At 40.4% G+C, this 23,456-nt stretch overlaps 1 protein-coding gene across 6 annotated transcripts; it reads left to right on the top strand.

The window, feature by feature from the left end:
• The first annotated feature begins 3,409 nt into the window (after positions 1–3,409).
• Positions 3,410–23,432, top strand: GABPB1 (GA binding protein transcription factor subunit beta 1). 6 transcript variants are annotated; one of them, XM_085070538.1, is made up of 9 exons: positions 3,410–3,539; positions 10,239–10,346; positions 11,127–11,294; positions 11,763–11,957; positions 13,051–13,198; positions 13,546–13,659; positions 15,355–15,540; positions 16,660–16,775; positions 21,647–23,432. In XM_085070538.1, exons 2-9 carry the CDS (start codon positions 10,239–10,241, stop codon positions 21,797–21,799), a joined length of 1,188 nt encoding a protein of 395 aa, XP_084926664.1. In that variant the 5' UTR covers positions 3,410–3,539; the 3' UTR covers positions 21,800–23,432. The 6 variants fall into 6 exon arrangements, with proteins under 6 accessions (XP_084926664.1, XP_084926662.1, XP_084926663.1 ...); XM_085070536.1 differs by lacking the exon at positions 3,410–3,539 and adding an exon at positions 3,652–3,777; XM_085070537.1 differs by lacking the exon at positions 3,410–3,539 and adding an exon at positions 3,704–3,841.
• The last annotated feature ends 24 nt before the right edge of the window (positions 23,433–23,456 follow it).

Here is a 23,456-nt window from a genome sequence, read left to right as displayed (position 1 = left end):
CTGCTTCCCTCCCTCCTGCCGGGCCTCCGCTGCCTGCGGGGGCGGGGACTGTCGCGGCCCTATCGGTGCCGCGGGGCCGGCTCGGGCCGCGGGGTGCGGGGAAAGCCCTGGCCCTGCAGTCGTTCTGACGGCCCTGCGGGGCGCGGCCGAGCTGGGTCGGGCGGGGACGCAGACCTACACCCACCGTGGAGCTGGGCTGGGGCTGGGGGCCGTGTGAGGGAGAGGCGGGTCACCTCGGCCCAACAGCACCCGCCAGCCCTGCAGAGCGCTCTCAGGGAGGCTGGGTACCTGCCGTGCCCTGCAAGCCTCCGCGGGCTGCTGCCCCGCCGGGCCTGGCTCCTGCTCTCAGGACGGGGAGATTGTTACCGAGGTCAAGCCACAAAGAGCGGGCTCTGGGGTCCTTCACATTCTGTAGGGCATGCAGCGTTTATATGGGGTGTTAAACCGGCTCACTGCTGCACTGTGCAGTCTGGTGTGGGAAGGCGAGACACCTCTCCTTATAAAAATATCCTGGGTTTTTTGTAGAGAAAACTGGATTGACAGGGGACACTCCAAGTTTTTTGTTGATGACTGTTTTCTGTGCAGCTTGTGGTGTTACTACAAGCATCACACCTCAGGGATGGCAGGTACGTGTGGACGTGATGGTACAGTCATGCTGGGAGAAGGGAGAGGCTGGTCGTGCCATAGAGATCCTACACAAATGGAAAGATGCTCTGTGCCACAGTCCTGGCTTGTCCCCTAACTGTGTCGGAGGGTGAGGGCATTCAATTAGAACATTTCATCCTAGGGCTCAGTTTTGCCAATGGAAATGTCTTGTGAGCTGGTGCAGTTTCCTTTGGCTGCTTTAGAAAACAGGGAGGTAATGAAGCTCAAATGAGAACAATGGCTGTCTCCATGCAGTTTTCCAAAATACTTCTGATTCCTCGCCCAGGAAGTTGAACTGTATCACAGCACTCAGTGGTACAGTAACATTGGTTGGTACTGGGCACATGAAAGCCTCAAACATCTGTAATCTGCAGTGTGTCAGTGATCAGGCATGTGAAAGGTCTGGGGAGAAATGAGAACAATTCTGTTTTCTATATTGTGCAGAGAGGTTAATATCAAAGTGAGTAGATAGATTCCAACAACTCTAAGCTGAACTGAATACCAATAACACCATGATCTTGTAAGTGCCTTTTTCAGACCTACTCTTTATGTTTTAGCCAGGGTAGAGGATGCCAAAAAGTCATGACGAGATGGAAGGGGTAAGTCCGCTGATGTCAGAGCTTGGGATGTGTACAAATTAATGTTGACTCTCATACTTGCTGATCTCAAAACTGGACTCAGAGAATCCTTTATTGTTTTTCTTATATGAAAAAACTGTGTGATACAATCTTTGGTGTTACTGTATGGGCAAACCCCAGGCAAATATAGAAAGGTGTTGGGGAGGAGTTGCCTGTGCAATTAGTTTTACTCCACTCCAGAGCTTGTTAAAACATGCTAATACGTTGATTACGTTATAACATGCTGTGGTTGCCTCAGGTTAGAACACATTTTCCAATCAGCATGTATGTTCTTGTGTAGCAGTGTTAAATAAATAAAGAAAACAATTTTAAACAGTAGAAGTTGGTGTGCTTTTTAATGGAATATATTAGATTATTTAGCTAAAAAAATTACATTTTCTAAAGCACGGTAAAATATAGAAGTAGAAACCAGGTACTTTACAGATGTGAAATGTGTTCTGACTTGCCTATATCAGACATCCAATGTCTCTCTCTGACAGGCACTTTTGGTGAATCCTATAAAAAAAACAGATGATTGTTTTGTGATCATAATAATGAAAACTGATATACAGTGCTAATGGACTAAATGCAGACTACATTATTCAACTCTATGAAAGATTGTCATTAATATGGAAAGTTTGGCTTTTCTGTAGCAATGCTGTTAACACCACTAAGTGTTCCTGTTTATTGGCACACGTCTGTAAAAACTTTGTAACGTTTTCTGTGTCTTCTGCTACTGTGTAAATGAAAAGCCATAACATGACAAGCTAAATCCTTGTAGAGAGACACAGACACTTGCCCACAACGAAAGAAAGATGTGCTGAAGGTTTGGATTTAAGGTTTCTCTGCCCTGGGGAACAAGTGGCAGCCCCGAGGTGTTAGGATTTGTTCTCTAGTGCCGCCTTCTGGCTGAGCACGCCTGGAAAAACCAGTCCACAGGTGACAACATAAGAAGAAGTGGTCATTCCTTGGAATATCATTATTTGTATTTTGTCCAAAGCTGCATTAGGTAGGTCAAAGGCAAATAAGAATGGTTTTGTAAACAATGTTATTACAGGTATTCCTCTGGTTATCTGGCAGGTATTATAATCTCCACAATAGCAGACTGGAATTTTGTCGTTGGTATGTTTTCCTGAAGGAGGAAGATCATGAGATCCATGCTTCACGGTGGTATGGATTTATGACTTGGAACAGCTTTGGTGAGAACGTGTGCACAACTGTTTTACATTGTCGAAACAAAACTGGGAGAGAAATATTTCAGGGTCTGGGCTGTCAGATTCAGTACCAGCCTGGGACTTAAGGCCAGAGCCCTCTGAAAGAGCAGCAAGGATTGAAGCATTTCGGAGCTGTCATCCTACCAAATCCTATCTCTATGATCCCACACTGTACTTGCAACTGCTGAGGCTATGCCTTGAGTACTGAATGCAGCTCTCAGACTCTAAATTCAAGGACATTTTGGGGCTGAAGCAGGTCCAGAGAAGGGCAATGAAGCTGGTGGAGGGCCTGGAATGCAAGTCCTGTGAGGAGCAGCTGAGGGAGCTGGGCGTGTTCAGCCTGGAGGGGGCTCAGGGGTGACTTTATCGCTCTCTACAACTCCCTGATAGGAGCTTGTGGCCAGGTGGGAGGGAGCTGGTCTCTTCTCCTAGGTAACGATTGACAGGACAAGAGGAGAGTTTTGAGTTGCGCCAGGGAAGGTTCAGTAATAATCTCTTCACAGAAAGGTTGATTAGGCATTGGAACGGGCTGCCCAGGGAGGTGGTGGAGCCACTGTCCCTGGGGGTGTTGAAGACTGGAGCTGGCACTCAGTGCCATGGTCTAAGTTGACACGGTGGTGTTGGGTCACAGGCTGGATTCTCACGATCTCTGAGGCCTTTTCCAACCGAATTGATTCCGTGATTATCTCTAAAGCCCCTGCCTCGGCCAGGCAAGACACCGAAATCCACGCTCAGACAGTGCACCCTCACCTGGGAGCACAAGCAGAGCCCCAGCAGCCAAGAGGCGGGAAACCCAAGCCCCGCCACCCTGTAGCATAGAATACCCCGGGACAGCGACCCCTGTTCCTATTCCATACAGTGCTTGGCTGGAGGCCACCCGGGGCCCGCCGAGAGCGCGGGGCCGGCCCTGCCCCCGCCGGGCGGGCAGCGGGACGGAACATGGCGGGGCCCCTCCAGCCCGCGCTTCCCCGCCTTTCCCCGCGGCGGCGCGCATGCGCGCTGTGCGGCGGCGAGGCCGTATCCCTCCGCGCGCCCCTTTTCCCTCGATGTCTGTGTTAATAAGGTAATTCCCGCGCCCATGGTAAGTGCCAGGCGCCCCTCCGGGCCCGCCCGGGGCGCCCCGCGCCGCCTCGCGCCCGCCCGCGCGCCCGCGGCGGGGCAGCGCCGCGCGGAGCCGCGCCACTCCCCTCCGCCCGCCGTGTCCCTCCGCCGGGCGCGGCGCGGACTCTCGTGTGGGGCTCTCGGCCTGCGGAGCCCCGGGTCGGTGCGGCGGCGGCGGCGGCGGCCGGGCCGGCAGCACGGTAAGGGCCCGTCCCCGCGCCCCGTCTCTCCCTCACCCCCCCCGGGCCGGCCAAGCTTTTCCAGGTCAGTCTGCGCCTTTGTATAGGGCCCTGTTACCGGATGTGGAAGTTGATCTCTTCGCTGGTAAAAAATAATTCCACTTCCCCCGGAACCCGGCGCCGCGGCTCCCTCCGCAGCGCCCAGCCCAGCCAGGATTTCCTGTTGGGGAGAGCGGGCGGCCGGCCGGCCTTCCGGGGACCCCGCCGCGCGGGGGGCGCGGGCGGCACGCTGGGCCCTGGCGGCGGCCTGGGCGGCCCGCGGGGCGCGGGAGAGCGCGACGCGCTCGGCGAGGGACCCGGGAGCTGAGGGGCAGAGCGGGGCTCGGCTCGTCCCGCGGCTTTCCCCGCCGGGCAGCGCGCTGTGGGCCGCGTGGGGACGATCCCGGGCCCCGCGTGGGCCGGTGGGGCCGGGCCCGGGCCCTGGAGGCGGCGGGGCTGCGTGCGGAGCTTGGCGCCAAAGGTGCCCTGGGGAGAGGCGGCTCGGGCGGGAAGGGAGCGGTTTCCCCTCCGCAGTGCCCCTCGCCCGGAGTCTGTAACTCTTGCTTTGGACTCTTAATAAAGCGTATGATGGGAGCATAAAAGTGGGATACGATATGTTAGTGTGGATTGTCGTTTTTTTCTGTTTTCCCCAACTAGTCAAAGTAGTTTCCGTTGGTGGGACGCTGGCGGCACGTCAGTGAAATCCCCTGTGGGAAGTCGTCTGTGGTAGTTCTTACGGCATTTGTGTATTTTCCTTTAACCTGCTTACTAAGTTAGGTTTGATTTAACGGCAGATGCTTCATATTAGAGTTAAATGTGCTCAGAGTTGTGAATGCACTCCCTGTAGTTCTTCAGCTTATTTTAAGTTATTCCTTATTTCTGAACTATTACACTGTGCAGCTAGCTGAGTGTTGTGCACAAGTATTTGTAATGCACACAAGTGTTTGTAAGAGAACTTAAGTGTGCCATGTGAGTAAGGTTAAGAGTCTATGTGGCAGATCAGCATACGCTAGGTAGAGACTCTTGTTCATGACCCACTTTCTTTGCTGAAAACACTTTGTTTTCTAGTTGGATTTTTTTTAGGCCTATGTGCCAGACAGAACTGTCGAGGAAGATTCCTCATCATAAAACGGATGCTGTAGGTAGGAGGTGGATGATTTTTATTTGATGGTATTTTCGAGTTTAATTAACCTGAGACAGCGTCTTAAGGCTGTGGTACAGTTGAAAGGCTACATCACAAGCCCTTGGATTCTTCATGTCAATCACAGCTGCTGTAAATTAGCCTTTTTGGTATCTAGTACCAAATTTACTTGTGGAAACTGTGTAGCTTGTTAGCAGTGCCAGTCCAGATCTTGGTGCCAATGGTTCACTCTTGTTGCATAATAACACTCTTTAGATATTGCAGATAATGGCCAAATCTGTGTTCTCCTTTGTAAGAAAAGACTTTTCTACAATCTCTGCAATTTGATTGATTCATTGTTGATTGGTGCTTACTTAAATTGTGTGAACCTAATAGAAGGACAGACCTGCATTAATAACAGGCCTGGCTGTCTTTGCCATTAAGCTATTCAACAATGTTTGCTTTTCTCAGATCAGGTATTTCTCATCTGATGCCACGTCTGACATGAAGGTCATGTTGCTGTTCAAACAAACTAGAGAGAATTTAATTACAAATGCAACAGTCATAGAGGAAACCTGAAAGCACTGGAATTAAAGCTGACTGCAATTAAGATATTAGTGTGATTTTCACTGTCATGATAGAAATGTGGATAGTCTAAGCCTATGATACTTACAATAAGATTTGAAGTATCACATGTGAAATCATTGTCAAAAGACGTTTGATTCACGTAGGAAACAATACAGGAACTTTTTGAGTTTATTCCATGTGAGTTGCTACAATTACTGCTGATTGATATGTACAGTAAAAGCATGTCAAAGTGTTTGGGAGATGCTAATTACTCTATGCTGTACTTCTAAATATTGTTGACCTTGGTATGGACAAGCACCTAAAATTAGCTAGAAATGGCTATTCTGGATTTCTAGCAATACTGTGAGATGTTGAAATCAGTAGGGTGGTAGAATTTTGTGAAGGTCAGGTTTGAGGAAGGAGGTTAAATAGTTTTTTTTTTCTTAAATAGTGGAAATAAAAAGGCATTCTGAAAGGGCATTCTTCTTCCAGATGTAATGGATGTGAGAGATGATGGGTCTGCAGCTATCTTCTAAGTACAATTATGCCATGTGTCACTTGAGTAGGGAAAAGTGTTTAATGAGCTTTTAATGGAACTTTGTGATTGCAAATCCTTATCAGAGATAGGATGTACACTGATTTGGTTACTGTGGGTAAGTTGCACTGCTGCAGTCCATGCTCCTCTAGCGTAAGGATGTCTCTTTCAGGAGTGTACCTTGGGACAAACACTTGGCTGGGAGTTCTCCATGTTGGCAGATGTTCTGCAGCAGCTGTTTTGTGGCTGTTGATCTTGACCAGCTGATGTTCAGCACTGCAGAGATAGAAGAGGAACACAGTTGGGTCCTGGGGGCAGGACACCAGTCAGAGATGTTGCAAGGTTTTAAGCCAAACTTAATTTTGATTTGGACTGCAGACTTTGCTGCTCTGTTGTCTGTAGACTGTGGTGTGGTAGCTCAGGCATCCCAAGTTGCAGGGTTTTCAGTTCCACTTGCTTCCCATGGAGCTTGTTTCACAAACAGTTCTACCCAAACTCCTGTTGAGTGCTATTCTATATCCTTCTGGTAACAATATGATCTTTAAGGTTTTATAGAGTGTAAAAAACCTAAACCTAAGACGGATGCAAAAAAGTAGTATAATTTCCTTTTGAACAGAAGTAAAATAGCAATAATAATTTGATCTAAGTTTTAATTACCAGTTAATTGTGGCATCTGGCTAACGATACTGTGCAGAATACATTGCAGTAATGTGGGAGTTCAGGAGGTGATTAATCCAGAGAAGTCTAAAGCCAGCAGAAGCTCTTCCCTATTTACTCAGTTTTAGACAAAACCCTCTCTTCACAGAATTGTGTAGGAGCTCTTAGAAGTCTGGAAACATTATCACATTGCCATAAGAATAACAGTCTCAAGACTTTATTTCAGAGCCAGTGATGTTTTTATTCTCTGAAAAAGTCCTCATGTAAAGTGTTACTAAAGCTGTCATGCTAGCAGAGCTTGGTGGAAATGACACAGTTGGTGAAGAGAACTCTCTAACACAGTTCAGCAGAGTCGATTTTAACACTGTGGAGTAGCAACAGAGTGCTCTTTGAAATGGCAATCTCATTTCAGTTTTAAATGTATTATTGTATTACATACAGTGAACCTTGCTTGTGCTAGTATCACTGCACTACTGTAGTGTTAGTGATCTCGAGAGAGCAGCTGAAAAGGTTTCCTAGAATGGGAAATTGTGACACTGCAGACCCTTCTCACTATGTCCCAGTACTATGCATGAGTATAGGGGAAGTTGGGTGTGTTGTTACTCAGGAGGTTCTTACAATACTGGTCTTTGGAATGGGCTGCCAAGTGGAAATCAGCTTTGGGTTGACTACTCTTGAGAAATTTTGTGCGTGCTAGTATTCATTGGTTAAAAGTGACTAAACGTACATGAGTTTTGTTAGAAAGTCCTCTTCATTTGCTGCTGTGAGCGCATTAGTGATGTGTAATGGGATCTTTTATTATTTTAGTTAAACGGTGTAATTTTGCTGGGGTTTTTTCTTTTTTCCACTAGATGGCCTAAGCATGCTTCCAACTACCCCATGAGAACAAACTGAGCTCATTTCTCTTTTAACTGAAGTTAAAATTCTACATTATGAGGCATATACAAACTTGTGTGATGCTTTGTGCTTGTTTAAAATCAAACATTTTACATCAACCAAGAGAGTGTTGGTTGATGTAAGGAATATGTGGTAATGATAGGGTATATTTTCCTTGATTAGAACATTTTTAATCAAGTGTAGTATAAAGCTGTTTTGCATTGAGTACTGGTGTGCTTTCACTGACTGTGCTCCACAGTAATAGTTCAGGGAGGCTCTGAAAAGATGTTGATCTGAAGTTTGTCCCTATCATCTCCTGGCAATGAGACTGGTATTTTGAGGCCACCATAATTGATTTTTTGTTTGGGGGGGGTGGCTTGACTTTTGCTGCATTGGGTTTTCATAACAACTTTGCAGTTCATTTCACCAGTGTATAGATATGGTCAGCAGGTTCTGAATAGGCTGTTAAATGTACAGATTAATTTACCCATTTTTGTTTAGCAGACATCAAGTATGAGCTTGTTATCATGAGCATCTTTTTGGTTAGTGGAGGAAGATGGGTATACACCAAAGGCAGCTCTTGCTGTGAGGGGTGGTTGTACACTGGAATTAGGCTGAAGAAGTGGTGGGATGTTCATCCATAGATATTCAAAACTCACCAGGACTGAGCCCTGGGACAGCTCTGACTGGGATGTTGAACTAGATGACCTTGGGAGGTCCCCTTCAGCCTAAATTATTCTGCAATTCCAAAATGCAATTTTATTAGCTCATTTGCTCAAATGCTGTTTAAACCAAAAATAAGGAAAACTTGTCTTTCCTAACTAGTTCATAACTTTAGTATTTTGAATTAAGTTCCAGCTTTCCTCTGCTTCTGAGGGCCTTGATGTGTATTCTGAGGGCCTTGTGTGTGTTAGACCACCAGAAAAAGGATGAGTGTCCATGTGCATACTTTTCCTCCTTCACTTGCAATCCCCACTGGGGAAACAAAAAGCCGTGTAAAGGAAGTGCTCTATTCCTTCATTTCACTGCTGCACTTGGCAAATGCAATCTCTTGTCTTATGTTTTACATTGTTACTTCTAGTGTCTCTCTTTAGCAGGTATGAAAGATTTTGTCTTATTCCATTCCTTAGGATCTTTCCTAGATTTTCTCCTTTGCTCTTTTTCTTTATGGAAGAGAGACAGCAGTTGTTCCTTCCTCTGCATCTGACTGTGTTCCTTTTTTTCCTTCCTTTTCCCATTGTCAGTATTTGTCCTGTCCTGCCAGCTTCCTGCTTCTCTTCCCTTTTCTGGCTGGAAACAAATCAAGGTGTACTAGAAGGATGGACATAAATGGAGTGTTTTGGTGACAGGGATATTGCTGCCTGCAGTCAGCTCTGTAGACAGAGGTAATCTGCTCTAGTTCATGGCCCTACTGATATGTGTTGAGTACAGCATTGGCAGTATTTTGGTCTCCTTTCTAGTTTCTTCCAAAGTCAGTAGCTTTCAGTTTATTGAGCAATGTGCCAGTGGAGCCAGGGACAGAGAAATTTCTAAATGTGTTGGTTTTTTTTGATAGATTTGTATGTTTAATGGGATTTCTTTCCTGAACTGATACACTCTTCACTTTGTGTTGGACGTTGGCTGCATGGCCTCACAACTGCTCTTAGTAGTAATGCAGGCTTAATTTTGCTTGTGACTGGAAACTAAACTGATGAAAGCAATTCCATTTTTAGCATCCGGGTAGTGGAAAACATAGCTAACTAAAATGTTGGTAGTATGTTTTGGTTAGTAGCATAAGTTATGGTTTAGCTCTAAATATTTTTACCAAACGAATTTAAAGCAAGTATGAAATGGGGTGAGTTTAAAAAGTTGTGTTTCTAGGAAAACTTTGGTGCAACAGAAACAGATAGGTGTAATTTGTCTACATATGTTATTGCAAGTATTATATGGAACTTTGTTGCAAAAGGAATATTATCTAATCATGATGTGAAGGTTTTTCAGCTAGTATCTTAGTTATGTCTTAAAACTTTCCACTTAAATGCTTTTAGTAACTGTATACAATTAAAGAAGGTAGTAATACTTGTTTTCAGGCAAAGATTTTATTTCATATGTCTGATATATGTAGTACAAGAATATGCTTATTGTGTCATTTTGCATCTGGGAATACAGAAATTATATTTTAGGGTGAACAAAAATAGTGATGGACGAGGTGTCAGAAAGGTGTTGTGTTTCGTGTCTGTCTCAGTGCATTTGCATAGTGGTACCTCCTAAACACAAGTAGGTATTTTGGCTAAGTGGGTGTAGTGTCTTTGGGTGTGTGACATAGCAGCCACGATGTAGGACCGTTTGAAAGCTGGACAAAGCTGCAGAAGGTTGCAGTATCAGGTGAGAGATTTTAAACCACCTTCTCCTATAAGAAATGTTCATCCAGTTCAGTTTAAGTTTTGTTTAACTTTACAGCTCCTATGGTTACAGCATTGTAATGCTGAAATCTCCAGTATCTGTTCTGTTTGGCTGGCAAAATTAATTCTGAAATCAACTGCTTATTGCCATCCATAAAGCTTGTTCTAATGGCTAAAATGCCAACTCCAGTTTTTGAACTTTCCAGAGTAGTTCAGAAATAATAATTAAAAAAAAGCAACATGTATGTACTTAAAATAGTGTTAATGTTATTATTTTGTCTTTATGTTCCTTTATGTCCTTCACTAGATGTCACTAGTAGATTTGGGAAAGAAACTTTTAGAAGCTGCACGAGCAGGTCAAGATGACGAAGTTCGTATTTTGATGGCAAATGGAGCACCTTTTACCACAGACTGGGTAATGGAAACTTTTGCAATAGGGAAAGTAAATCATCTTGCTTTTCTCATCTGAAGAAAGAAATCGTATTATTGCAATGAAGCATTTATATTAAAAGTCTTCTTGGAATTCTGCAGTCACATCATTTAGTGTTTAATTCAAAATTAAAATTGTCTGTTTCTTCATATGACTGATTTTAGTAACAGACTGTGAATGAGCTCATTTTGGTGACTTTTAAGATGAACTTTGGAATGGTTCATGGGAAAAAGCAGCAATCATCCTCCTAGTTACTGTGTTTAAGCATTTGGTGTAGTAAGAGGTCTGAATTATGAAATCAGTCCTAACTACCTAATACGTGGAGCTCAGAGTTCCCTGATACAGGTGCTGATTTTTGAATAGGTTGCATAGAGAAGTCAGGTACCCAAAATTCCTAGGGCATTTACAAGCTCTTAAGAGCCTTAATCTGCTTAGTGACCTAACTTTCAAATTAACTCTGTTTTGAGCAGGAGATTGGATTTAATTGACTTCCAAAGGTCCCTGTTTACCAACACTAAAAATGGGGTTAGCCCCCTTGAAATATTACACTTCAGAAAGACAGAAAAAACAGTAAAAAGAAAGCAACAACAAACTTCCGTCCCCTGTTCATATTGTGTAAAAGCCCCAACAGCTTCTTTCCTTAAGACTGCAAGGGAAAATGGTTTTGAAATGATGTCTTGACATCTGGGTTTGATAGCTTCATAGTAAGAAAAAATGCTTCATGCTGACATCTGATAGAAGTGCATGTTTTCTGTTACATTGCAGTTGGGAACATCTCCACTTCATCTAGCAGCACAGTATGGACACTACTCCACCACAGAAGTGTTGCTGCGAGCAGGTGTAAGTCGGGATGCCAGAACCAAAGTGGACAGAACTCCATTACATATGGCAGCATCAGAAGGCCATGCCAGCATAGTAGAAGTCTTACTTAAGGTGAGAATGGCTGAAACAAGTCTGAGGTGGGATTATTGCAATGGTTTGTGATCAGATATTAGCAATTTGCGTTTAGTCATGAAACCAACATTGAAATTATATGAATAGTTAAACTGTGTGCATTGGGAGCTTTGTTTTCCAGTTGAACGGTAATTTATTTTAGCATTAAAATCATCATGATTTCAGGTGAATTATTTACTGCTGTTTCAAAATAAGAATACTCCCGAATTTGATACTGTGTTTAGTAAGAGATTTTAGAAGCAAGATGTGTTTTAGGGAATCTTTAATCCTTTTGAGGTAAATAATGTGTTTGGTAGTTAGATTATATTACTTTTCATAAATGTGTAAATGTAAGATAACAGGGAGAAGGGAGATGGAGAAAGGCAATTTTGGGCTTCATTCTGTGAGCAGCATCCCTTAATTGAGATATTTCTAATGACATAGTTTATGCAATGATCTTGTTTGTAGCATGGTGCTGATGTCAATGCGAAGGACATGCTCAAAATGACTGCACTTCACTGGGCTACTGAACATCACCACCAAGAAGTTGTAGAACTCTTGATAAAGTATGGAGCAGATGTTCATGCTCAGAGTAAATTTTGCAAAACGGCATTAGATATTGCAGTAGACAATGGAAATGAAGACATTGCAGAAATATTACAGGTAACTTTTAATTTCTCATGTTAAGGGAACTTACAGCAAAGTACTGGATTACACATGTTACAAAGTAAGATTTTAATATTGCAGCTGTGACACCATATATTGATAATGCCAAACTCCAGTCTAGTTCATTATGTGGAAATGAGATTAATGTTACTAAATGTTACTTGGCCAAAGAACTTCTTCACCACTTAAAAAGTCAAGGGTAAATATCCTTTATTTTCTTAAATTTGAGAATACACAGAGCTAGGTGGACTCTTTACTCTTTATGGAGGCATAAAAATTTAACACCCTACTCTGATGGTATATTTTGACTGTACCCTAGTGTTCAGTTAGCTTCATATGTAGATATTAACTTCCTAACAATTGGAGTTCAAACAGGAGAGAGGAGTTGCCAATTTTTCCAGAATTAGAAAAGCTAGGACTGAATTGTTGGAGAAGTGATTGTGATTGGGATTATAATACATAATTCCATGGAAATCTGTGCTCACTCTTCCAATAGTGTTGTTAAAGGCAAATTAAGTGGTAAGTCTTATTGAGAAAAGAATGCAAAACAAATCGAAAATGTCATTATGCCACTGTATAAATCTGTTGCTTCCCTATGTCTTTAAATGTCTTAACTTCTGGTCTGTTCCTTTAGCCTCCTCTTGACTGCAGGAAGAGTATAGTAAATACAAGTTAATCATATAAAGTCAAAAAGTCTGCCGTGTACATTTCATGGCAATTGCTAAGCTGTCAGAGCAGCTTTTCATGACATGTATCTGCCCTGGCAGTCTTGGTTCTTCAGACTTCTATTTTACATATGTGAGCTTGCATATCTGCAAAAGGGCTTTGTTCTCTTTGTTTACAATAAGTGGTAGGGAGAAGTAGTGGTGTGTTGTTATCCTCTTTCACTCTAACAGACTTTCTGTCTTTGGATTTCAACCAAAAAAAAAGTTTCTTGTGTACTTGGAGATGGGATACAATGTGTGTGTACTGCATGAGTATGAGGGAGATCCTCCTTGTTTGTGTGAAGTGTGCAATAATTCTAGCCCTTACACAAGGTAAACAACTTTATACCTACAGTTGGAATGATGTTCTTCCCTTTGTCTCCCAGATTGCAATGCAGAACCAAATCAACACGAATCCTGAGAGTCCGGACACTGTGACGATACACGCAGCAACACCGCAGTTCATCATCGGACCTGGAGGGGTGGTGAACCTAACAGGTCTGGTATCTTCTGCAAATACATCCAATGGAACAGGTATTCAGAAGCCTATAGGATAGCTACTGGGATTTTATACTTTAATCGATTTTCACAGTTTAGTGAAAAGGTTTGAGGAAAAACAGTGGTAAGAATAGTTACCATGTTCCTCTTCAGTGTTTTTTGTGTGTTGTAAATATGTAAATACCTAAAAACCCCCAATTTTCACAGAGATAAATTATCAGAAGTGCTATTTGCTTAACAATCCTAACTTCAGAATAGCACTTTGTTTCAACAGAATGCTGCTGAAAATGGAGTGTGTATTAGAAGCTTCAGTGCAATGAAAATAGAAAAAGGGACTTTGCTGGTTTTAAATTTATCAGCTATTTTTTTTTTCACCCTTCTAGATGAAACAGGAGTGTCTGCTGTACAGTTTGGAAATTCATCAACATCAGTATTAGCGACGTTGGCAGCTTTAGCAGAAGCATCAGCTCCACTGTCTAATTCTTCGGAAACACCAGGTTAGAAAGCTAAGCCATTTAAACTAATTTTATAAATTAAAAGTATATAACTTCAGGTTTTCTTCACCACATGAAGTAGTGTGGTAAATAATGATTCTGTGGGTATAGATACTGAAGGAGAGCAAGGAAGGAATAATGACAATATTTATGGGGCTGTGTTTCCTTATCTAGAGTAGCTTCTTTTTAGACAAAATCTTCCCTTTTCTTTTAAGCTTTGAAGAAATACTAGCAATGTTTTCTTCCAGAACTAAAACTCAACACTGAGTTTGAAACTGAAAGAGCAGAGCTGTTTGCCACAGCACCTAGTATTGGCACTTGCAGCTTGGACTTTTTTGTGACAGTGATCTTTCTTATTGCTGAGCCTCTACTTGGAAGCCAGATCAAGTTCAATACAACACTGCTTATTCATGTAGGAGCTGCTGTTTTGGTTTCCTGAATAAGTACTCTGTGAATATTTAAGCAGTGTTATGGGACAGTAATCTCCAAACATAAAGATTTTCAGAAGATAATGTCTGTAGTCATTATTTCAACTACAGAGTGATTTTTCTGTGTATGTTATATTGTAATCAACTTAAAAGATGAAAGCTTTAGAGTTTTATCTACCTTCTCTCATCTTGAACATCACAACACAGTCTATAGGGTTTTAATTTCATCTCTGTAGACAGAGAGCACTCTAATGTCTGTTATTTAAATCAAAGACTTTGCTTTTACCCCGACAAATTGAAAATAAAATACAGAGCTAGTGTTCTTGAATTGCCTTGATTGTGCTGCCAGTGATCTTGCTCTTTGTCTCAGCATCTTGCTGTAAAAAAGTAAGGATGGTAGCAAAAGACCCCGTTTGCAGCGTATAGGGCGGGTGGGGTATGTGTTGTAGCTCTGACTGAATGCAGGCTTTCCTTATCTTACCTTCCTTTGTAGAAGTAATATAGAACTGTGTGAGTTCACTGCATTACACTCATTATTGAATCATGAATTTGAAATGGATAGTTGAGCTGGAATTTTTTACTTTTACCTATAAAATTATATGCATACAATGTTTGTTTTATTTTTTAAGCTTTATCTTTCTTCTTCAAAAGTGTAAAAATGTCAGCTCTGCCCAAGTTTTCCTTTGGTCTTGTTTCATACTTTGTATAATAAATAAAGTTGTTGAGTTTGAAGTATCCATGTTGTACAGACAAAACTTTAGGATTTTCTAGGGGTCCTTTAGTCTGTTACCCTCTTGAAGACCATTATGTTGTGTAGAGAAATCTGAGGTACAGCTGGCAAGGCATTGGTTGAGAAGTAGTTTCAAGATAGTATTTCAAGTTTAAAATTTTTTTTTATTCTGCAATTTGTGTGACTTAGTCCAGCATGTGTACAATGCAAAAGTTATTTGCGTTCTAAAAGCAGCTCCTGTTCTTGCTACCCTGTTAACATTGAACACAAAGCATCAATTTTGAGTGGGATATGTCAATATTATTAAATTGAGCAAGGTAGACCAGGATGGTGTTGCATGTATATGTTAAAATATGAGTGCTTTATGTCAGCCTGATGAAAGACTCTATTTAAAATAGCATACATAGTAAAGTATTAATCAGGGGGGTCACGTTTTGAAAGTCATGGAACAAATTTTTTCTTAGCTGAAGCAAAATGCATTTGAAATCATAAAAGCCTAATTTATGAATTGATATAATTCTTGTACTAATCTGTTGATAGTTGTGGCCACCGAAGAAGTTGTGACTGCAGAATCTGTGGATGGGGCCATTCAGCAAGTGGTCAGTTCTGGAGGTCAGCAGGTTATTACTATTGTTACAGACGGCATTCAGCTGGGTAACCTGCATTCCATTCCAACCAGTGGCATAGGGCAACCCATCATTGTGACCATGCCAGATGGCCAGCAAGGTGAGTGCACACTTGTATAATTCCAGCTTGAGGAACTGTTTCAGTGACAGTAATCATAATGACTTGTTAGTTGCAAATAGCTTGGACAATTTTGTGTACATGTATGAATTCTTACACTAAAGAAGGCTCAGACACATAAACCACTGCAGTTCAGTGGGCTAACACATGTCAGCTGAGTCTCTGCTTTAGGAGAGAGAATGGAAGAGTTACTGAACTGTATGGAGGAGAAATGGGACATTTAAAAGAAAAGTGATAACTACTTGCTTTGCCTTTAGTAAGTTTGATTTTTGCAAACTTGCTTGTTACATAAACCAGAAGACGGAGTAAAACAAAAGCCTTCTTCTAATTCTTATGCTGTTGCCTTGCTGGAAGTACTGTAGGGAGGTGTATACTTTGGGTTGTTTCTTTTAAAGATGCTATGCTGCTATTTAGATAAAAATGATTCCTTCTCTGGTTTCTTCATGAGGACTCCCAGTGTGAAGCTTGAAGAGTTGTACACAGGAGGCAAATTATTTGGTTCACAGTCTGTCTGAACTAGTACACCTAGTTATCATTATGAGTGAGTGGGAGTAGATAGTGACTGAAGTGACTGAAAGTGACTGAAGTGACAGTCACGTTTATTTGTCAGGTGGCTGCGTGAGGAAATAGAGTATGTATGTGCTGAGAATGCTGGTTTTCTTATTCATGGCTAATAACTACTGGATTTGTAGATTGCTTAAGGTGTATTAATCAAAACAAAAACAAGATTTGTATTTCGTATTTCTTAAAAACATTATGTAGATGGTCTGCTACAGAAGTTAGAATTGACTGACTGGTAACTGCTGCAATTCTTCTCCATGTCTGTTTATGAAAAATGGCAGCAATACTCCAGAGTTAATTACTGTAGACCTCGATAACAAGGAATTTTAAAGTTCTTGAATAGCATACAAGCAACTAAAATTTTTAGTCGATTTTCTCTGACCTTATAGTCCACTTTATTATATAGTTGTGTTTTCATAAGCAAAAGTATCTGCATTTTCTTGCTGTTAATAAAATTATAAATTGGTAAATAATATGGGTTTCATATAGTGCAAGTACTGTTTGAAGTAAACGTATTTACACATACAAATATGTTTTCAGTGTTAACAGTTCCAGCAACAGACATTGCTGAAGAAACTGTGATAAGTGAAGAACCGCCAGTGAAGAGACAGTGCATTGAGATTGTTGAAAATCGTGTGGAGTCTGCAGAAATAGAAGTAAGGAGTATATTACATGATCTGTGTTGAACAGTGTTCAGGACTGAGTATCTGGTTGTGGCTTTTGTATTGTTCAGGACGTTAATTTTTGTCTTACCACAGAATGAAGTGTGTAAAATTATTAACTTGTTCAGTTTCTCCTGTAACTGAAATTCATCTTTTACAAAGTTGTTGTAAAAAGAAAATAGGAGGGCTGTTTGCTTGATCCTGTGGTCATGCATGTAAAAGTGATACTTAAGTATATGAGAACATATTTTTTTTTGTTTTTCCTTGAAGATCACTAGCTGGTTTTTAAAATGGGGTACTGATACGTTATCGAGTGACTTGACTCTTTCCGCTAGGAGTGAATGAGAGCCCTGTACCCTCATCTTTCTGTTACAGCCACATGCTTGTCCTGATTGTGAGATCATTTTTAGCAATGTTTCCTTTCCATTCATGGTGTGTAGATAACTGTTAATGGAAGTGTGAAACAGTAAGATTCTGTGTTTGTTAATTTTTATCTGTATGGCGTTCCTCGCCTCTTTTTTTAAATTCCAAAGCCATTTTCTATTACACGACTTTGCACCATCCAGTTTTTTTAAAACTATACTGCAAAAGACTCAAAAATGTTGAGAGCGCCTTCCTTTTTATATGACAAGTGGATGTAGCCGTTCAGTTTAAAACTGTAGCTTTTTTATACTAGCCACAAAAGGTCAACCATCTCATTCCTTTTTCTGTTACTTTTAACTGTGCTGACCAGTTTTGGTCAAAGGTTTATGAAAATTGCTGTCTGCTTTGACTAGACTGTAAGTTCTCATTTTGTCAACTCCACGATATTTCATTTATCAAAGGTTGTATTCTCCAGCTTCTGTTCATATTATCAAGTTGTGCCTAATTGAATACTTTCTGTTGTACAGTATGTGCTATATGTTATCCATGTCTAATAACAATATTTTCCACTTCTCATCATTTGCTTTCCGTGTCCCTAAGTTGTTGCATCAAATGCTTTTGGCCTTTGCAGCTTTGTGGTCATTACAGATTATCCTGACAGCTGAAATTTTCTTGCTGCATTTTTTAAAATGTATGACTGTTACAATAAAAGCATTTCTTTTGTTCACACTTTTAAAAATCTGCCTGAATTATTCATAAAGGAAATTATATTTCCTTAAGTATTTTAGTAATTCTGTTAGGTGAATTTAAAAAAAATCCAGATTGGTTAAGGGATAAATTGACCTGTTCCTAATTAGAGATAATTGGTATGACAATACCAATAATTCTTTTAAGGAGATTACCAGTTTCAATTATATATGTTAAATATATTTCTCAGATATCAAAGGAATTGCTTTAGATGTGTTACTTTTAAGTGGAGGTTTGGATGACTGACTTGTCTCTGCCTGTACAACTGGAAATGCACACGCTGACCTCTGCCTCTGTGTGAAGGCCACTTGACTTTAGGGGTCTTACTGTGGTTCACAGGGGTGTGGTGCTACCTTACTTTAGTAGCAGTGGCATTAAAGTGCTCATAAAGTTGGTTCACTTCAAATTTCTTTCACAGACAGTGGTAGATATTTGAATTTGGTGAGAGTGGGACCCCTCCCCTCATTAAAATATTTAAAAATATTTTAGAATGTGGAAATACAGGAAACCTTTATTGTTTGTTTTCTTTGTCTTGTGCTAATTCATTATTTTATTATGAGTTGATTTCAAGGCTGAATGCTTTCTTTCAGCTGTTTAAATTCATAGTTTGGGAACAGTTAAATTTAGTTTGAAAGTTTTTGTAAGTTGAAAATACTCCCATCCATGAGAGGTGACAAACTTTCCTGTGAAAGTATTGTGGAATGACTAAAGCTGGAATGGTGTTTTTAAATTTTCTATTCTGGGTCTGTTAAGTTCAAACATTTCAGCTCATTTTGAAGAGTGACAGCAGTTTTCCTAAGCAGTTTGGTATTTCAAACATGGGATGGCAGCAAAAAAACCCTGTCACACAGATACTCTGTTTTGAAAAACATTCATTTTCATGCGTAATTCATTAACATATAGTGATTTTTATTTTCATTCTTTAGTTTGACTGTTTTTCCCATGTTGCATGTTTGAAAGGTGACTCACATTAGAACCAGGACAACCATTTCATTACACTGAAAAAAAAAAGTCATAGTTGGAAACTAATTATATTCATGGATTCATATCTTGGATCTTTATGTTGTTTAAAAGAGCGGTTGGTTATTTTAGTTACAGGTGTTCCTATTGTCAATGGTTAGACTAAGAAAAGTTTAGATGTAAGGAAGAAAATTCCCTGGTAAAATGGAAGATTTCTTAAGAGCACTGAGCATCCTTTAATATGATTTTTACCTGGGTGGCTGATACAAAAGAACTCCAGATCTTTAGAGCATTTTATATTGTGTTCTAAAGAATGTCCCAAGAACTCTTTGTGGGTTTGATTAAATTGGTAGATCAGATACAGTCCTCTCTGTTCTAGATGTCATAGTTAGGGAACCAGTTTTACCGTTGAGCCCACAATAGATATGTGTTGCTGCTCCAGAAGCACTGGGTTCTGTCCACTGCCTAGTCACACAGAATGGTTGGCTTCAGTTCCTTAACTCATCCTGTTTGTTGGGACTGTGACAGTCCAAAAACTACACCTGTTAGCTGCTGACTAATCCACGTGCTTTGAATGCTAGTCTGTCTAGTAGATACTAGTTTTATCTTCTGGTCATGCCACGAATTTTTCTTTTTTTTCTTACCCCTTCCTTAATGTGCTATACTACTTTTGGGTACACAGCTCTAGTTCTCTCTTCTGTGGGAAATATTCTTAAGATGTGGTCCGAGAACCTCTCTGCCCCCAAATGTTGCAGTGTGCACACACTCCACAGCAGTGATAGCCCCTTTCTGTTTGTAATGCACCACAGAACTTCTGGCCAGTGAACTACCAATGGTTCTTACTCCTCTGCAGGCCAGTAGATAGAGCAGCTTTGCTTCTTGCCAGTATTAGTTTTTTGATGGCTTTTATGAGACCAATTCATGGGATAGATAATGCCCAGCTCAGCACGTCTCAGCCCTCAAAAAGGAAAGGCTGCTTTCCACTTGTGGAAAGATCGACTGTTTTGACTCATTCCCTGGGAATTGTCTTGTAGCTGTTTACCTACACTCCATGAGGCTGTTTTATGTAAGCTGTTGGTTCCCTCATACTAGAGAGAGAACTTTTGGAAATATCAGTATGTTTTGGCTGGGCTGGTGCTGGAGGATCATTGGTGTTTTTCAGATCCTCTGAGGTGTAGGCTCTGCTGTTCATTTGGCATCTGTCAGTCTGGTTGCTACGTGGGTTGACCATTCATAAAGTTACCTTAAAAGCAGAATCCAGAGTTTCAGAGGTGGAAGTTGAACTTCCTTTTCAAATAAGTAAGCAAAATCAAATGAGCTCTCATTTTATTAGCATATGCTCCAAATGAACCAAACTCTAGCCTGCTGCCTTCAGCTCTTAAAGCCCCTTGGAAAATCAAGTTGCACTTAGTGGAGTTTGTTCTGTGTTCTAGCTAGTCTTTATAACCTGTTAATATCTCCTTCGCCTGTTTTTGCTGTCCAGGTGCTGCTGTTAGCAATGATCTGACCACCTCTGTCATTGTATTTCAGCACATTCAGCTGACATGTGACTGCTAAATGTGACTGTGACAAGTACTGAGAACATTAGCAAGTAGAAGGGAGGCAGAGTATTTTGTATTTTTTTTGACCATGAAAATATGTGAGTGCATCAGAGGTGAAGAATAGGGATGCTGTTATGGGAATGTGGGGGGCCAAAGCTTCTAACAACTATTAGAGGTATGAAATGAGAATGTGATACTGAACTGCTGGGATGGGAATATGGTGAAAAGACAACTGACTTTCACTGGACCTCAGTTTTTTGATAAGTTTTGTTTTTCTGGGAGATGGCTTGCTTCTCTGGCAGCCTTCCTTCCTGTTCCTACTTAACTACAGTGGAAAGAATGATTTTAAATCCAATAGTACCTTACTCATAAAAAGCATGATGCACTCTAATGAAATGGTATTTGATTGAATATTTGATCAAAACAAAACTATTTCCCAAGCAAATTGCTTTTTCAATTGGGCTCAGAACAACATCAGACAAAATGACAGTACCTATGTCACTGGAGATGGAAATGCGTTCTTAGTTCCTAAGGCAGCTTCAGAGGAAGTGGCACTTCCCATATTATTTTACTTGGAAACCATTTTATATCCATCCCCAACAAACTCGTATGCAGGATTTCTGCAGTTACTTAGGGATTTTTTTACTTACTACTTTTAAATTGAAAAAAGCTTATCCAGCTTTTAATTGCCTGTTAATTCATAAAGATACAGTGTCCTTGGCAATGTAGTTAGACCTCTGGATTGCAGAGTATCAATCACTGTGCAGACACATTCAGGTCTATGCTTTGGTCAGTGGGCAGCTGGCACTCTCCAGCACAGATGGCTGGTAGGTAACAGTTTGTCATTGTACTGTCTGATTAGAAATACAACATCAAGGGACAATCCTCTTAGACTTGGATTCCAGTTTTAAAAATTAACAACAGGAATTGAGTCATTGGAGAAATGTTAATATATTCTGTTAGTATTTAATAACCATGCTTCCACTTCTTTTATTTAGCTCTTTTTTTACCTTTACAGCTCAGTTGATTTGGGCTTACTGTCTCCACACTTCCAGCCTTATGTGGGGAGTTTCTGGTGTGATAATTGGGGTTTAATTTGCACAGCAGCATTCATACAGGTTTGCCCGAGTAAGAACTTAACAGTTTCTACATGATACCCCAACACTTGAACTGCATGTAAAGGAAAAGTATTTGCCATTTTAACTTGTATTTGATACTTATTTGACAAAATATTGCTGGTTCTGTTTCTGATAGGAAAGAGAAACTCTTCAGAAACAGCTGGATGAGGCAAACAGAGAAGCACAAAAATATCGTCAGCAGCTTCTAAAGAAGGAACAAGAAGCAGAGGCCTATCGGCAGAAGTTAGAGGCAATGAACCGCCTCCAGACTAATAAAGAAGCTGTTTAATAAAAAATGAACACACTGCAAAGCCTGTTACTTTCAAAAACCTGCAGTACAATCTTGAACTGTACGCTATATAGGTACAGCCATGGGATTTCATGATAGAGAAGATGCTACAAGTTGATAACTGGACTTAAGCCGTGAGCTCTGATTAATTTCTTGTAACATAAAAACTCTGAATTTAGAAATTGTGAAAAGTATTTAAAATGAAATACTGTAAATAGTTGGTTTTTTTACAGTTTCAAAATGAGTTGATAAATCTTTTTGAAGGGATCCAGAAACACGAAAAGCCAATGTTTTTGTGAAATTTTTGATTTTAGTATGAATCTAACTTCTGAAAAACAGAACAGTTTTAAGGGTGATGTTGATTTAAGCTGACAATTTGAAATTTGATTATGTGACAAAATTAATTAACAGTTATTTCTACATGATAACAACTCAAACACCTTCTCTGAATAAGACGTTTCCAGGTGGAAATCTTTGTACAGCTTTAAGTAGTTGTCTCAGATTCTCTGAAAACCATTTTTTGGGGTTTTTTTTATTTTAGGTGGTGAAATTTTTATATTTAATTTCAGATATATCCAAGTAGATTTACATGTATATGAAGCTAATATTTTTTAAACTTTTCAGTTTGTACATATGCTGCATGTTTTTATAATTTCTACACATACATCTTGCATAGGTATTTTTCAGCAAAGATGAGAAAAATTATGAGAAAAATGTTTAGCCTATAGGTCATTTGAAGTAAGCTAGCAGCCAGTTTTATTGTGGATGGTATATTTCTTGGAAGAATGTAATTTGTAATTAAGAACAAAAAAGTATCTTAATTTACATATTAAGCAAAATTTGGTAGTGGAGGCGTTGAAACTGCACTTGGTGTATCTTACAATTTTCCTGTACAAACGTTTTAAAGTTCAGTAATGAATAGAAAAGAACGTCTCCACTGGAACACAAATAGTAGCTATTTTAGAGTTTCCCTATTGATCTCTCTTCCCCAATACCTTGAAATTACTTCAGTGATACATTTTTTTTAAACGGACTTTTGCATTTTAATTATGCAATTGGACAAGGAATTTTTTTATGTTGTAGTGATGCTCTTCCTATCCAGCATCATTTTTCCTCACTGTGATACTGTGTTTGTGTGTGTCTGTGCAGTGATCTATTATGCTTAAAATTTATATGGCACGTTACATCTTCAGAGCATTGTAAAATCTTTTAAAGAACCCTTACTGCACTGCCTGAGGCAGGTAAGTGAGTGTTATTGTCTCAATTTTATAACTGGTATAAGTGCAACCCAAGGGAATGTTAAATGACTGGCTTAACACCACGTGAACCTGTGGTCACCTGGGAATGGATCTCAGGAGTTCCTGGCTTCTAGTCCTGTGCTTAGACTGAGCTGCCTTAAGATTGTTCAGTGCTGTGTTACATTAAATTTTGAACTACTGTGCAGATTCGTTTTTTGTAAGATAAAACTCTTTGTGCTTTGCTTTGTTGTTCCATGTTCACTGCTTTTATGGAATTGTTTATATAAACTTAAGCAAAAAGTCTGGTTTATCTATACTGTACACGGAAGAATTACCCTTAAAACTGTACTCTGGCCTACTTTTTCTATTTTACAATTAAATATCTTTTCCACATATGTATAGTGTAGAATCAATTCAAT

Source organism: Lichenostomus cassidix, chromosome 10 (genome assembly GCF_008360975.1).
Source record: "Lichenostomus cassidix isolate B80296 chromosome 10, HeHo_3.0, whole genome shotgun sequence".
In the NCBI taxonomy this organism is placed as follows: Eukaryota; Metazoa; Chordata; class Aves; order Passeriformes; family Meliphagidae; genus Lichenostomus; species Lichenostomus cassidix.
Note: the sequence above shows the minus strand (reverse complement) of the source record. Positions and strands in the feature narration are given on the sequence as shown.